Source organism: Calidris pugnax, unplaced genomic scaffold (genome assembly GCF_001431845.1).
Source record: "Calidris pugnax isolate Ruff unplaced genomic scaffold, ASM143184v1 scaffold24, whole genome shotgun sequence".
Taxonomy (NCBI): Eukaryota; Metazoa; Chordata; class Aves; order Charadriiformes; family Scolopacidae; genus Calidris; species Calidris pugnax.
The window spans coordinates 17,419,067-17,436,300 of NW_015090922.1; the positions used below are offsets into that span (position 1 = coordinate 17,419,067).

The window sequence follows — 17,234 nt, forward strand, 5'->3', positions numbered from 1 at the left end:
GGGTCCTCTCACAATATTTATGAGGACTGGAGGCAAAACGGTCTCTCCCATAGATCCAATAAAAAACCCTATTAATAGTTGAAGACCTTTCTAAAGCAAGGCACTCCTAAAGTACACCAAGAAGTGAGTTTGAAAAGAAATACCTAGTTAAAGCTCCTGTGTTTGCAGAAGTCTGTCCATCTAACCTTGCACTTCCACAAAAATTCTCATCAAGAGCTCAGAAGTGGGAATTATTACATAAAATTGTTATTCACACTTGATCAATACGAAAAACTTTTCACAGGCCATCCATAAGGTAACCAAGTTCTAAAATTAAAAATGCTCCTATTTATTAATCAAAATCAAAACTTTATTCAGAAACTTAAAATAGTTAAATTTTAAGCGGACTATTTATTCCTTTTCATCTTGGGAAATTCTTTATGCTTAGCACCTAACAAATTTAATTCACCAAAATATTTTAATTCACAAAAACCTACTAAAAACTATTGCATGTTGGCTGATTTTCCATTGTTTGAGATTACATTCGTTTCTACTCGGACCCTTGCACAATATGCCAAGCATGAAACTTTTCTCAAGTAACAGGCGTATCCAGGCGGGAATCAAAGCCTTACTTCATACCTGAGGGACAGCGCGTCACAACAGGCTAGAAGATCAGGAAGCCCCAAAGAGCTGTGGGGTATGAACTACCTTTGTTTGCCTTGCAATTCTTTTCAAAAAAATGCTTGAGGCTGGCCCACTTACAGCTATTGGTGGACCTGTGAGAGCCAAGTTCACTTGATCATCTGTCTGCTTCTCATTCTGGTGTCTCTTGGAGGTCAAGCTCAGCCTCTATTCGTTATGGGATGGATTTTCTTCCAGTCCCATCCACTTAAAATATAATGGCTGTGAGGTGGGAGCTTAAAGAAAGTGATTGTCCAATGAATGCTGAAGGAATGAAATAACTCCAGCTCTTGTTACCCTTCAAGCCTGTTATCCCTGCCCACCCACATTCCCCCAAGCAGATGGGGCAAGGCAACTTTACTGAGCGTGCAAATACTAGATCCATTTTGAGAAAAGCAGGTTTAAAAATGCCAGTATGGATTGCCTCTTATTGCACTTTACTAGTATGAACGTGCGCAATAGTTCTTTTGGCTTCTCATTTCAAATAGACAATTGGATTTATTTCTCTTTTCCCCAGAAAAGTGACTATTTGTGTTTTGGGAGGTTGAGGGGCTGGCAGGCACCTCCATTCCAATTTAGTACAATGTTGCCACCTACAAGGCAAACTTTCCTTTGCTGTTTGGCCAATAGAAAGGCAACACCCAGCTGAGCGCTTATTTCATCTTTGTTAGTTTAGCCTGTGGTTTCCCCTCATCAGATAATTACAATTTTCCATAATGTGCTGAATTTCATAAAGTGCGGTGGTTTTGTGGTATCAGCTGCTATCCAGTAGGAGCTACGTTAAGACTATCATGTGTCACAGAAATGCAACTGAACTAAATCTGTTACTCCAAGGTAAGAGAGCAGTACTTCAGTCACCAAATTACACATTTTCCTTGGCCATTTGCCACCTGTCTAACAGAATCAAGGCCAAATCTTCAACAGGAAAAAAAGCATGGCAGTTTTCATGCTGTTTACCAGAGAAAGAACACCAGAAGCTGCCCTGGGAGGAAGGGGAGACAATCTCATCATGTCATTGTTTATTCCCATTTTACATATGATGTGTTGGTCTCTCCTCCCACTATCTGTTCAGCAGTTTAAAAGTCTGTTGTTTACACAGCTGTGAGTGAGGGTTAGTCAAGCAGGCGTCACCAATGTTTGGAAAGCAAATGAGACACAAATCTTTTTTCTTTTTCTTCTTTTTTTTTCAACCAAGACCAGTCTGTGTCTACAAGCTTGCAATTTCTCTCTCATATATTCTTAACTATTCAGTAAACAAGTTGGTTTTGAAAGTGTTTCCCCTAGGTGTCTTGACAAAATATGACAGAAAATAGATACTCTTTTTTCGCATCGTTGTTTCAGGTTTTTTGTTGTTACAAAATGTAAAATACCTTTCTACCTAAAGCACTCTGGTAAAGCAACGTAATTTTATCAGGTTGTCAATAGGACTGTTGTGTTAACAGTCTGTAAGAGATTCTGCATAGTTGTTGTTAGATTGAACTCTGAAGTATTTATTAGAAATAGATTTATACACCATAGGGTAACCTTGATCCAACAATATGCTTCAACATGTCTTTGATGCAAAAATGTGCTTTTGTGTTACAGGATTCAGTGGATAATCACGATATTAGCATGTGCTTAGACTTCAGCATTTACCTAAATGGCCTGGCTAAATCTACCAATTATTTACCTAAATGGCCTGGTAACATCTGAGATCTGAAAAAAACCCCAACATATAGAGGTGCTGAGAACGGAAATACTGCAGCTCCGTATCGCTGCCTGTTATTCACAGGTGGAATCAGGAAGGTGGTTGCTGAACTGAAAAATCATCACTACAAGTTCATGACTTCTAAATCTCAGCAAAGACCCTGCTGACTGTGAGTGAACAGCTTGAGTAACACACTTTCAGAACCTGATTTTCAAGAAGACAGTAACAATAGAGTGGTATGTGCCTGTCGTCAAGGTGTACTTGTTTAGATTCCTCAATTGGCTCCACATGTGGCAAGCACCTAATGTGTGTGTGTGTGTGTGTGTGTGCAGTGTATACACATATATGTGTGTATGTACAATTTGGGGATTAGTGCAAGATGACTGAAATTCAGACTGCTATTTGCCTTAGAAAAACACATGCCTATTGCCATTACAAAATAATACAAATATGAAGACTTTCCTTTAAAGTCTTAATGTTTAGAAAACCCTTAAAGTTTAGGAAATTTAGAATTTGTTCTCTGGCTTAAAATCTCTAGCCTTGAGAAAGCTTTGGTATCAGATTTATAAACTGTCACTTGGCAGTCTCAATTTTTTTGTGATAATGGTTAGTTATATTGGGAGGGGATGTGATTTTATTTTTATACAAATCAGTCCAGCAGGGACTTAACGTTTCATAGAATCATACAATGGTTTGGGTTGGAAGGGACCTTTAAAGGTCATCTAGTCCTGATGACTGATTTTTTTACTTGTAAATCCTAGTAAATATTGTTAAATACCTTGCCATAAATAACCAATCATATTTAATGTAACCAGGAGAAAGCAATGTCTAAATTAGTTGTAGGTACCTAAGTGGGCCCTGGTAATTTAGTGGAGTTCTCTTACTGGGATTTTGCCCCTGCCCATGGCAGGGGGGTTGGAACTTGATGATCTTTAAGGTCCTTTCCAACTCTAACCATTCTATGATTCTAATTCTTTTTATTGGCTGAGCTGTAACTCAAACTTCTGATTGCACTGACCTTCGTATATGTAAGCCAGATTCCTGCTGATATGTTTATGGTTACCCACACACTTTGGTTTGCAATTGTCATTTTAAAACTTACCTATTATAATCCTAAAATATATGCTGTCCTTTATAGCTTCTGGATTCAATGCAATGAGATATATTAGTAATAGATAAGTATTTATTAGCAATTTATATGCATCCTAGAACATGCGTTTTTCTTATGCAGAAACAAAATCATGTTAATAAGGATTACTCAAACTGCATTCAGCTTGGTACTTGATAGAAATTAATCATAAATGGCTTCAATATGGCATAAATAACAAGATGTATAATCTTGTTTAAAGAGTAAAGGAGAAGACTAACCCAAACTAGGCATTTTTTTCTCTCTTAGGTACAAAGTTGTATAACAGCAAAGTTTCATCTAATACAAAAGAGAGTTCTTTCCTCCTTTATCTTTTCTTCCTTCTGAAGTGTTTGCTACGTTTTGTGAATGACAGGGCAGAGAGGAGGGGAATAAGACAATCAAACCTTAAATAATTACTTTTTTGGGGTGGAGTCTCCTTCTCTGGAGATACTCAAAACCCACCTGGATGCGTTCCTGTCCAGCTTGCTCCAGGTGACCCTGCTTTGGCAGGAGGCTGGACTAGATCATCTCTGAAGGTCACTTCCAGCCCCTACCATTATGTGATTTTCCCCTGTAAGCAGGAATGCAGGCAGTACCACTGGGCATTGCTCTGCTGCCTCAGCCATCTTACTTTTTTTCATTCCTCCTTTATAAAACAAGCTCCTGTAAGCCTGAATCTTTCTCACAAGATTTTGCAAAGGTTTCAGTTTGCCAGTCAGCTGTTAATGACATTTCACAGGCAACTTCTTGAGTGCTTCTGAGTGCTACATTCAGTGATCTAAATACTTGTTGCAATTAGGTCACAGATATTTCAACCTTGTTTACAAGTCTGAAAGACCATGAGTGATAGGAGAAAATAGCCACAGCCTTGTAAGCTGTAGTGTCTGCATCCTGGCAGTAGAGCCAATTATTCTAAAGCTTTACAGAAGCTACATCAGCCTGTGCTGTAAGAACAAATACGCAAAATATCAAGGTTTGCATTCTGGAGGGGGAAAAAAGCTGTGCGAGTAAATGCCTTCATTTCTTGCACTCTGTTGCTCCTTTTTGTGGGCTTTTTCCTTTCTCCAAACTGGATCAGTGTAGAAATCTGCAGGTAACTTTAAGAGTTCTGAGCTAATTTTTAATGAGCATATTTCCAGTAGTATTTGCAACACCCCAAACAACTGATAACAAAAGCTCACAAATGCAGTACAATGGACTACTAGGAAAAACAGGACAAAAGATGGAGTAAAACAGGCAAGGGCACTCAAAAAGGCTCTCAAAGAGAATGGCAACAATTCAGTTTTGGTTTTTTTGCTTTCCCAACTACCTTTTTGAGGACTTACGTTAGTACTAGATAATGTTAAGAGGATACCATTATATACAAATTTTGTTTTTAATCATATGCTCCTTTAAACATTGTCCAAGCATACTAATGGATGGTTGGAAAAATTTGAACAAAAATTGAAATGACTCAGATGACAGACTTGATTCCCTGTCACACTTCATTGCTACAGTACTGCAAACAAGAGATTGTTTACTCTTAACTGCTGTAACTGTTCATTATTACTGCCAAGGCTGTTGACTTATAAAATTTAGAAGGTGTTTCTGCTGTATTTCACTGGTAGTGATTCACTGCTAACAAATTCCATCCTAGAAATACATCTTCTCTTGCACACGCTTTAAGACGACAAAGTTTTAAATTTTTCTGTTATAGTTAAAGCAAGACCAGCATTTAAACCAATTTTACCTTTCCATTAGTTACATATGCAGTGGAAATCAGGCCAAGCATGCAAAAACTCACTGACGTTTTACCTGGTGAGGTACGGAAGCGACACTGTCCGGTCATTGGATCATACTCCTGGTTTTCATCAGAGCACAGGCACAGGAAAGAACCATCGACGTTTTCACAGAGGGCTTCGCCACATACTCCACTCAGCATTTCACATTCATTCACATCTAGGGAAAAAAGCCAAAATATAAATCATTTCAGACCCATTACCGACAGTTTGTTCGTTTATCTTCTGTATCTGTGCCAGTATTGTCTGCTGGATTACAGATGTGATCTCTGGGGAAGGATTAAAAACATACTGATACTTAAGTGGATTCATAAACAAGTAGTCAGTCCTTTGAAATAAAGGCCTCTGAAAGCCACAGTGTAGTTTCTAGAGCATTGGTGCTGATTAGGTGCTGCTGGTAGACCAGAACACCAGCTTTCATTTTTTTCCAGTTTTTTGGGGGGGGTTCTTTCTCATTTTTAAATACTTGCTTTTCTTTGTACACTTTTCTTGGGTTTTAAGTTTCAGACTAATTTAATTTATTTTCTTAAACACTTATTGCAATCAAACTCGTTCTTTTTATTATCAAACTTCCACTGAATTCAAAGAGCAAAATGAATAGATTGGTATGATTCAGACTGCACTATGAAAAGAGAATTCCCTTTTTTCCTCAAAATCCCATTTTCCTTATGAGCATCCACCGAACAGTGAATTCTCCAGCCCCACTGCCACCACGTGTCTTTATTATGCACAGCCTCACAGGCTGCTCTGGAACCCACACGGGTTGTGCTCAGGTCACCCAGGCAGCCCCTGCTGAACAGTGCAGATTCCCTCTCTCTCAAAAACCCCACGTATTTTTAAACTTGGTTTCCATACACCTGCTAATGGTCTACCGTGAAGTGCTTTTTTGTTTGGTGAGAGAGTTGTCTGCTGTTTAAACAACGCTTACCAAATATTGTCAGAATCATTTAATGTTACTCTCTTTTCAGTTGCTGAAGTTTACACTTGAAAGTCTACTTTGTCTACTAATGACAGAATCTTAAAATTCTAAATTGTGTATCACAATTCAGAAATTTCTATAATTGAGTGTGGTCTAAAGTATAACTTGTGAGGCATCGTTTTATCCTTTTGCTTCTTTCCAGCAAAAACAAAAATCTAGTCATGTGACTGAACACTGATTTTTGTGTATTTTTTAATTAAAATACATTTTAACTTATGGTTTGCTTAGCACTTAAAATGTACTTGGATTTTTCTTGATCTTTTTCCTGGATTCCTGTCATAAGGAGTAAGTCTTCTTTGGGGAATGTTGCCTGGTGAGGAACTAGAAACTTACCTTCTAGGAAGAATTGTTTTGGTAGATAACTAGCATCAAAATTTATAGGAGTATTTTATATTATATAGTGTATACAAGAAAAAAAAAAGCCATTATTTTCTGGTGGAGAATCACTTCACTGGCAACTCAAATTTAGTTTCACACCAGCTTTTGCTCCCCGCCCCCCTCCTTTCTTTGCTTCATTTGTTTTCATCTGTGAAAAGTCACTGTATGCAAAAATATACACTGGCAACTGGTATGTTGCAAACCAAGTGCCAAATGGCATACAGAATTTTGTAATAAAACTACTTAATATATTAGAAAACACATACAAACACTTCTATAAAACTTCTAAGTCCTCCTTTCTGTTTGGGATTTCATTTAGGTCTCTGTTCCTGGTAAATGTGTTTCATCCTGAGTCTGGCTTGAAGAAGTTGCTTAATGAATACTTTTCCTTGATCTGGTATTAATTTTATATTAGAAACTTGTGCTGCCTCAGATGGTTCTCAGGTCCAACCATCACTATTAACAACAGATCTGAAACTCACAAGAGAAATGTGCAGTATTTACACATTTACAGAAATTTCACATCTCTTCATGGTGATAGGTGTCTTTCCTGAGCTCAAAGCCAATGTTAAGATGTGTTTGAATGGGATGTGCCCAGGGAGGTGTGCCATCGGATTCAGACTGGTGCTACCACATGCCAGACGTTATTTCCTGAAGGGGGTGGTACAGAGTTCTGGTTATTTAGCTAAGAGACTAAACAGATGTGGCATTTAAATAGGCTAACATATTAAATTTGATCTATTATGATTTATATTTGTGAATGGTCCTGATGTGCAGAAGTAGTGGGTTTTCTTGGCTTTTTAAAAAGAGATAAAATGAGTGGCTCATATTTGCTGTTGGCTTCCACTCCATCCCAATAACAGGTTCTCATTAAATGGATATATAGTTAAGCTTCCATCTGGCACAAAGTTCAGTGAGTGAAGCACAGCTCAGCCTTATTTTGCTAGTAAGTTGTATAACTTTAAAAAAAAGATGGAAAACAAAAATATTTTTGTGAAGAAATGCATTTAGTTTATATGCTGCTTTCTCCTCACTAGAATCTTGCAGGAATGACTTCTTAATGTCTAAGAACTCACCTGTACACCCTTGCCCATCCTGTGAGTCCTGATACCCTTGGTAACAGAGGCAGCGGTAGGAGCCATCCATATTTTCACAGAAGCCATGACTGCCACAGACTGTGCCATTCTCACATTCATCAACATCTGCAAGGAAGAATTTCAACGTCAGACAGGCCCCGTGACAGTCAAAGGCAGACATTCATGAAGAGCGCAGGGAAACCACGGACAGGCCAATTTTGCAAACAGATGCAGTGATGTCCCTCTATACGTTGGGAAGGAAGACACACAAGAGAATTTCATGGTGGATGTATGTCTAAGTGGTAACTATCTGTGGACTGAGCCTCCTGGCTTTAATCCTATAAGTTTACACATGAATAACCTTACTCAGATAGGCAAAGTAATTACAATGCCTGCATGCTTTCTGTACTGGCCCTTTCATTTGTAGTTCCCATTTGTGGTTTGCTGGCCTTACAAGTAAGAGTCACTGCATGAGTAAGTGTCTTCTTTGACTCAGCTGCCCATCAGCCTATAATGAACCAGAACCACTTGTGACAGAATGTGGTTTATTTCTGTTGGTGTATTACAATGCTAGGAATGTATTATTTTTATCTACACTCAAAGACCTAAACCCAAGGCCCTGACCATCTGTGGTCATTGACAATGTCATTGTGTGTTTTTCAGGAGGAAAAAAACTGAAACTGGGAACCTGCCAGGATACTAGGATTATTACCTTCTGCCTTCTAAATTCCTCTGCAGTTTGAAGAGGAGAAATTATTACTGTACTTCTTTACTAGAAGTCATTGTGACTGTTAAGGTTGCGGTCTGCTCGGAATTACCTTCTCCACTGTGCCTCAGGGAAATGACGTTTTAAATTATGAATAAAGTGATTAGCCTTTGATTTATCTGGATACCAGCTACTATCATTAATTCTGCCTGTTAGAGTAGACCTTCATGTGATGGAGCCTACCATCATTTTACCTCCAGTGAAGTCCCCACTGAACTAAAGGGTTGGTGGGACTCAATACTGTGTTGCCACAGAGAGAGGGCTGCTTGGAACAGGCGAGCAGCGCTGGTGCTTTATCTCTTTCTGAACGGAGAGAGCAGGGCTCAAATGCCACCCCGTCTGCTCCTCCAGCTGTTCACAGCTCTGTCAAACAAAGGTGCACAGGGCTCACCGAGCAAGAACATTTTTAGTTTTAAATTGCATCTTAACGCTCAGCTGAATGGGAATTCTTTGTCTTTGAACCACGTGGTCACAGCTCCCCAAATTTAACCAACACATCATTACCATCCACGCTTTCCCTAACAGGTTACCTGTTGTGCGTCCCTCTTGCTCCTCAGGTGCCCAAATTCATCCACACGTGCATCTGCCTGACTCAGGGAGAGGCTTTTTTGCCGTCTTGAAAAGCAGCTTTTCCTATTTGCTGTGGTTGTGGTTTGAACTGGTTTAGAACTGCGTGTAGGCTTTTAAGGCCAGAAGAGACTGTCCACATCATGTAGCCTGACTTCTTGAATAGGTTAAAAAACTCTCTCTCTGGCAAATTTTATGAGTAAATTGTGGAATTCTATAATCTTTTTCAGAAAGGCATCTAATTTTATCTAAGGATGCTTAAGTGATGGAAAACTTATCTCTTCTACTACTGAACTGATCCACTGGTTAACAACCTTCAGCTAAGCCACAAAAATCATGCAAAACCTGTACCTACTACATACATGGAAATCTAGGTGACATGAGTATAATTTATAATTGTAAAAAAAGTACTTGCAGATGGAACTGGCAGAATAACTTACCTGTTTTTTTGGCTTTGTCAATAAAGGCTTCACTGCTCTTTAGATTTATTAAACAAAGGGAAAATATTGAAGGAGTTTACCTTAGACAGAGCTATTTGAATTTGGCAAAGAGTACAATAGCTGGTCTGTTTATTCTCAAGGAACTGAATATGAAAATTTGGGTGGTTTCTGCATTCTGAACTTACTGAAATCTACCACAAACTCTCACTAGTAGAATTAATTCAGCAATAAGAGTAAGCAATATCTATCTGTATTAAAGACACTGTCCAAGATGAAAGTTCAAGTATGATCTTTGATACTCTTCTCCAGTCACCATAATGACAGAATTATACAAAGATGTATATGGAGTTACTGGGAGAAAGAAGATACAAATTCTTTATGGTAGTGTTTTTTTGGTCCCTCCCTCTTGCTGCTGTTTATTATACATGCTTAACATATCTTACTCTAATGTTTCTTGTCATATGATCATCAGTTTCACATATTTGGTCAAAAAATCTGAATACTCTATATCTTATTCAGAAAATCCTGTTAAGAAAGGGAATTCAAAATGAGTAGACAATGGTGGATTGACAGCCAGGAATTTAAGACAACAGACAGTAATGCTGCATTTGTATTTTCAATGGTGAACTACAGTTTAATAACAGAAGTTCCTGAGCCACAGGACAGCTACTCTGTTAGAAGCCTAGACAGAAAAGACTACAACTTGGGGATTTTAGAATTACCTAAATTACAGTATTTCTCTTAATAGCTAAATGTTAAAGGAAACTGATAGGGGAATGGATCATGCGGCTGTTTCTTTAAAGGTAAGCTAAGGTCACTGACTGAAAAGCTACAGAAACAAAACTTGTGATTGTAGCAAGTGTCCTAATTTAGTATATAATAACAGCCACAGAAGACGGTTTTGTTTTTAAAGAGTACACAGTCTGAACATGACTGGATCTTTCAGTGTATGGGAAATTACAGAGAAGGTCCAAGCACCAAATATTTTTCCTTGTCTAGACGGCTCACTCAAAGGACTCCTGTTTTACAGCCGGAAAGGGCATTTGTTTCTTTAATCACCCTCTAAAGCATGAGGCTTGTAATCAGTCATTCTTTTGCTATATGGAGACAAAGCAAGGGGAAAAACTAAATATGAAACTAATATATCCTCTGTCTATACAGTGACTAAAGCAGTTCTGTATAATTACGACCTGTTTTAGAATCCATGACTCAGTGCTGCCTGCTTTAATCAAAACTCCTTTGATCTAACATCATCAGGATCTAAAGAAAAGCAAAACATGTGCACTCAAGCACACTCCTATTCAGCCCAACACCGTGTTCCTGTTTTCTGCCAGCCTGACCAAGATGAAGGCATACTTAACCTCAGGCGTGATATTTAAGTCTCACTGAAATCTACTCACACGGCAAAGTGTCTGGAAGATGAACTGATTCCTAGGACAGTTCTGTATCGTGCTCTGGTTCTGAGACTTCCAGGGCTGCCCATAACACCCAGACATAAAAGTTATTATAATGAGAAAATCAGAAAAATGAATATTTGAATAAAGACTGTGTCCATTTAGAAGCAACGATGCCAGATGATGATTCCAACATTGCGGTGATATGGATAAGAAGTAATTTTTTTTTTCCCCCTTTGTGCTCTTCCTTTTCTAGCCAGTGTCAGATAAGAAGTAGCTGATGCCCTAAAACATTTATGTCAGCAAATGTGAGAAGGCTGGTGAAGTCTGTGATTACTCACTGTGAAACAGGAAGGTAGCTTACAGGGGTATATTCTGGAGATGCATGCTCGAATCTATGTTTGGCAGAAGCCTGAGTTTACTTTCTTTAGCATTTAGCCAGAAATTTGGTGAAGCTGTGATGTTGTCTACTGCATAAAATTTAGTCCATTTAACAGATACTATGCTGCCCCAAAGGGAGTCCTAGATTTACTGTACCTTTTCCTAAAGCTGCCTTGTCTTCCCTAGGTGGGCAGAATTCTAGTTGTGATGTGCCATTACAGCAAACATCTACTTTCTTGAAATGTCTTTGGTGGCAGAGGTAACAGCTGTGCACTGTTCACAGCTCTGCTCTTTGTTTCCCTGATTTTCAGACTTCTAAGGTATGCAGTCATCTTAAAATGATGGACAATGTAGCATCTTTGTGTACTCATCTGTAAACTATAGTTTGATCACAGAATGATCAGTGGATGCTGCATACAAGCATCCAAACAGCTCAGTGGACAAGGAAAGGAGAACAGGATACCAGGCAGTAAGCGAGGGGAAGGGAAGAAGCAGAGGTTGGAAAGCTGGGGTGGGATGTCTAAGTTTTTCTGGAGTGCCTGGTGAGGCAGGCAGTGAAGCTCGGGGCTTGGAGCGGAGGGGAAAAGTGAGGGGGCCACTAAGAGACATACGGGATTGGACACAGAGACAGAAGAGGCGCTTGGGGCACGGTATTGACTTAAGCATCAGAGAACTTCTGACTTGAGTTTTTGCCAATGCAGCTGAGTAGCAGCCAACCCGGTAAAATGACGCCTTTACAGGAACCCCAGAGAGCTCGACAGGGAGGGCTCCCAGAGCCTCCTGTTCAGAGAGCCTGGCGCAGCCAAACTGCTGAGCCTGGGGCCAGGCGGCACTGGAATGTCACCGCTACAACAAAAGTTTGTCTACACCTTGGAAGAAGACACAGTCTCCACAGCTGTTCGGTTTACTTTGGCCAATGGCCATAAAAGCTCCATACCAGAACTGAACCACAAGGGGTTCTTAAAATGCTTTATGTTGTTGTTGTTTCTGACTTTTAAAAAAAAAAAAAAAAAAAAAAAAAAAAAAGGAGGGGGGCAGGGAGGTGTTTTTATTTCATGCATTACATATCCTTTGTTAACGCAGCTCGCAGTAAAAGCAGCCGTATCCATTTTCTGGCTTCGATTTCTGGTAATTTTAAAATATGCCATTACAATCAGGCAGAAATTATACAGTTTGAAAAGAGAATGAAGTGCTTCTTATTCAGAGGCTGAGCGCACTTGACTGCCAGGCAGCTCTCGCCTCTCCCCGCCGGGACTCGGGGTTCATTACGCAGCCCCGGCTCCTCTGGCACGTGGTGGCACCGGCTGTGGCTGTGCCAGGGACCTGTCACACCAACCCCTGTCCCCGTGGGGTTGAACCCGGGGTCAGGGCACCCAGGGCCACGCGGGGGACGGTGGCAGCGGGTACCTGAGCCTCACCTACGCGGTGACCTCGGGGGCTGGTGTCCTGCTGAAAAAAAAAGAGTCCAACTCGTACAAAGCCAGTCTGGAGATACGGAAAATCTGCTCCCCAGGTACAGAGAGGCGTCTGAATCCAGCAGAATTTCCTCAGGTTCTTTCTCTGATGGTATAAACAGTTATTCTCACTCACTTAACTAGAAGTAAATTCACAGAGGCACCCAGCATAAAGAACAGTAGCTCCTGCAGCTGGAAGCCACATCCTTTCTCAGTACCTGGAATGTCACACGTTCCTTTTGTTTCTGATGCTTTTGTTTCATCTTGCCTTTTCGCAGGAAGCTGACATTACTACAAATATTAACATTAATGCCATTCATGCTGCCTTTAAATGATTTTTTTCCAACTCTAGAATTGTTTTTATTAAAATGACAGACTGGAGAAACTAATTGTAGAAAAGGAGCGCTGCTGCTTCAGAAGACTAGAAGTACCCTCGCTTTGCCAAGTTATTAAAATACTTTTCCAAGTGCAGAATATAAAAGTCTGATCTGTATTCCATACACACCACCAATTACTTGTGAAACATGCTCAACTGGTTTTGTACTTGTTGTTTTTTTCTTCATTAAAGTTCCAAAACTACTCACAATCCTGGAAATAAGATCTTGTGATTTCATCCTCCCTTTCTATTTAGTAAAAGTTTGGCTTTTTTGTTCTAATGGAGATTAGCTTTGTGCTACTTCATCATATGTGATGGTAACTCTTCCCTGGGAGCTCTGCTACTTTATTAACTGTCAGAGATGCACACAGAGGGGCTCATTGTTTCTGATACACCCCCTAAAATTGATGCCGCCAACGTTTTTTTTTTCCTATTCAGTTTTGCTTCTATTCAGTTCTGCCTTTTTTAATTTGTGAGAGTTTGATTTCACAAGGTTAATAAGTGTTCTTCTAACTTTGGTTTGGAATAAAGTGTTTGGTTTCTGCTAAGAGCAGTCTGCATTCTTCTCTGACCACTTTTTTTTTTAAGCTGTATTCAACAGTGAGGCAAAACACCTGCTACTACTTTTCTTGCAGAGAAATCGAAGATATTTAACCATCTCCTTCCTAACCACTGGGTGAAGTGTATATATGCTGCCAAAAGAGTCCATGAACATACTTTGTAATTATCCCCATTACTTGAAATCACAAAATACTGCCTTGCCATCAATCACTGTAGTTATTCAGATTTGCTCTCTCTAGCATGCTTGACCAGGCTTTTGTCTTGGCAGCAAAAGAATGTTTCTTTCAACTTATGCCATGATTACAAAATAAAGTCAATGTTTAGAGAGGAAACGACGCCAAAAATACTGCAGGGTTTTTTAAGTTATCAGTAATAATTAAAGCACAAATAGTGTATTTGATGTCATGCTATGTCTAAATATACAGCACTTACTCCCTTACATCAGCGTAACAGTAATCTTGCCAATAGCCTATTTCATTTCATTAGACACGGTGTTACTGGCTATATGGCAGGTTATGTGCCAGCTCAAATAATAATGCTCTAATGCTGGTTTTCCTCTGGTAAAACTAGGGGGAGTAAATGCAACAGACGGGCAAAAGTTTTAATACAGCTCCTCCAACTGAAGGAAGAACCTTTTCACTATCCCTAAGCGAGCTATTAGAAGAGCTGGCCCCTGAAAATCATCACAGTTGGATTTACTGCCCTATAATTGGGATAGAGAACAGCTTGCTTGCTGCTTGGATGCTTGAGATCCACTATCCATAGGTTTTAACATCAAGAGCTATCACCTGCCCAGGGCTTCCCCTCTGTGTGCGTCCTGCCAAATGGCTACCAGGTAACTTCTTCCCCTGCTGCGTTATTACTTCCCCCCCTGAATTACTACTTTCTTGTCTTGAATAGTCCTCTCATCCATAAGAGCAGCCATTCTTCATCCAATTGGGGGAATTTTTAGTGTAGCATTGCTCCCTACACAAAGCCTCATTTCTTCTTGGCATCATTGAGCACAAGTCTCCTATTTTAAATTCAGTTCAGAAGAACAGCATCACTAGCTCTCCTGATACTGCATGTTATATACTCATGCTATAACAAAATAAAAACCCTGGTTACACCTAAATTCTAGGCTCCTGGTTGATGTTTCTCATCAGTGTTACTACTGGAGCAGCTTTTATAAGCTTGTATGAAAAATACCCGTGTAGGCATACCTTATGAAGAGGGAGCTGGCTTTAGTGCTGTGAAGATCTAATTACTGCTATTTGCTCCGTATCTGCCCTTTCAAAATGCCTGAAGTTCTATCATAGACAGCGTTTTACTACAGTTTCACTGGAGTTACTTCTGTTGTACGGATACTTCATTTGCATCTTTAAAAAAAAAGCCTTGACGAGCAAGGTTCTGTTGTCTCACACGCAGCAATGAGAACATCAGGCAGCTCAGGCTTGCTGCTAATGCACTTAAGAATATTTACACTAAATAATAAAAAAAATTATAGTAGAAGGGCTACCCACTTGAAACTTATAGAAGCCTACGTTCCAAACTTGCTTTACAGGCATTTTATATATATTCCTTCTGCCCTTGCTACAAGATAGAAATAACTTCCCATCTATGAATAGGTTCGTATTATGAAAAATGTCCACTGGTTTCATATAATTTAAAATAAGAATGTCATTCCCTCCTTTGCCATCATTTGCCATAGTTAGGTCAGTATTCCTTCTTCACCAATTTATTTTGTTTAAAAAAATATAATCCAATGTTACGAAGCAAAATTACTAAAAATAAGAAAAGTAAAGCACAGCTTCTAATAAACATTAACTCCACTATGTTGCCCATTTTGTACATTTCCTGGTTTACTACTTACGATTCAAACGGCAGCACAGCACCTTGTGCATTTACAAGAAAATGAACAAAGGGTCCTTAGGTGGCAGACTGCAGAGTTAATAGTGGGCTTGGGGTATTAGACCAAATTAATAACAGCAAATCAATGGGAATGGGTTATTGTGACTTCTCTCACCTTCACACGTTCGGCCGTCTGCAGACACAGAGAAGCCCCGCTCACAGATGCACTGGTAGGACCCAGCCGTGTTTAGACACTCCCCGTGAGGTGAACAGAGCTCAGATCTCTCGCATTCGTTGATATCTGAAAGCACAGAGACATTAACACCTTTGCAAATCACCATACCCTTAATATTAAGCCTAAGTTCAATTAGTCTTAAAAGTAGCTTTTATTTCCACCACCTATGTAAATGGCTGTATAAATGGGGTCATTTTCCAGAATAACCAAATCTGGAATCATTCTTAAATTCTGTATAGGCATCGGTATGTTCTGCTGCATCATACTGTCATTATATCACTCTCTGCGATGAGGATGAGCAGGTGAGAGTGATTTGTGAGATACCAGTATAAGCTCCACACTGGCCAACATTTCTTCTGCATTAGGGGAACTCTCAGCCAGCTCCGTGTCACTGCTGCTCAATTGCTGCACGCTGGTCAACTTGTGCATCGGGCTCCGTGTGCTACCAGCAGGTCTGGAGTTGCATCCTCCCTCTAAGTTGATTTTATATCATTTAAAGTCAAATGCTCTTTTTTGCTGATGGTGAATGGGAATGGTCCCAAAAGGTTGCTATATAAGAGTTTGTCATCATTGGTTTTCTTTTTCAACAGTATTTTCAAACACTGACTTTCAAACTTAGTTTTGAATCTGAAAACAAGCATTTCTTTCTGATTGATGTGTCCTCTTACTAACAAAACCTGCCATCAGAACTTAAGGACTGCATTCATTCATTCATGAGGTACTGCTTACACGAATTACTACTCACATTGTAGTCATACTTGTGTATTTTGCTTTACAGAAACCTTTAAAGAAGTTTTCAATACCACGCTGAGATCAAACACAAATTTAGAAACAAAAATTACAGCAGGCTCATTCACCCATCATCACAGATACTAGCAGTTCTTATTCTTAAGCATGTCTTTCATTCTTTAGATTCTGGCTGTTGTTACAGCCAAACAAAATGCATTGTAGACAGTAAAAATGCAAGTAGACAGTAATTTTAATAGACTAGAGCAATTATGATTTCAGTACCATTATTTCAAGACCCATGACATCCGTTATAGAATTTTCTTTAGACACAGACTGATTCTATACTGTGCATAAACCTTCTGGGCCAGTGTCCTGAAGTCCTGGCACTTATGTGAAAAGAGCAGGAGCAGCTCAGGGAAGGGCAGTATCTGCACGAGGTGCACAGGGAAAAGTCATTGCGCTGGGCTCGACACAACACCTACATGTATCAAGTCTTCTCTGAATTCATGGTCAATGCAGACCAATGACATACTTCCTGAAGCTCTCTGAAAGTCAGGTGAGGTGGGAGACCAGCAATGACAGGGACAGTACGGTACCTTCTCAGGACACACACTGTTCTCAAGACTAAGCTGTCAGTTTCTTAAAACTGCCAGAAAATTACTGGAAACCAATCCAGCTGATTACATCAGGTAGAACAATGTATTAAAAGACAGGGAAACAAAATCAACAATCTTAGGGATATAAGTATAATTCATCTGAAAGAGCAAACTGCACACTTCCTAATGTCCTGGACTTTTCAGTTTTGCTCCTTAGC

At 39.6% G+C, this 17,234-nt stretch overlaps 1 protein-coding gene and 1 long non-coding RNA gene across 7 annotated transcripts in view; one reads left to right on the forward strand and one right to left on the reverse strand.

Annotated features, from left to right (window-relative positions):
- LOC106893094 overlaps nucleotides 1-2,896 on the forward strand; it is a 30,965-nt gene extending 28,069 nt beyond the window's left edge. Inside the window, exon 8 of the long non-coding RNA XR_001412993.1 lies at nucleotides 2,245-2,896. This is a non-coding gene — a long non-coding RNA (uncharacterized LOC106893094). The remainder of the gene's footprint in view (nucleotides 1-2,244) is intronic.
- LTBP1 (latent transforming growth factor beta binding protein 1) overlaps nucleotides 1-17,234 on the reverse strand; it is a 193,588-nt gene that overhangs the window by 25,322 nt on the left and 151,032 nt on the right. For all 6 annotated transcript variants that reach the window (XM_014950707.1, XM_014950706.1, XM_014950710.1 and 3 more), the window contains 3 exons: nucleotides 15,632-15,757; nucleotides 7,688-7,813; nucleotides 5,271-5,414 (listed from right to left, as the gene is read on the reverse strand). In XM_014950707.1, the coding sequence (XP_014806193.1) occupies nucleotides 5,271-5,414; nucleotides 7,688-7,813; nucleotides 15,632-15,757 (396 nt within the window). The remainder of the gene's footprint in view (nucleotides 1-5,270; nucleotides 5,415-7,687; nucleotides 7,814-15,631; nucleotides 15,758-17,234) is intronic.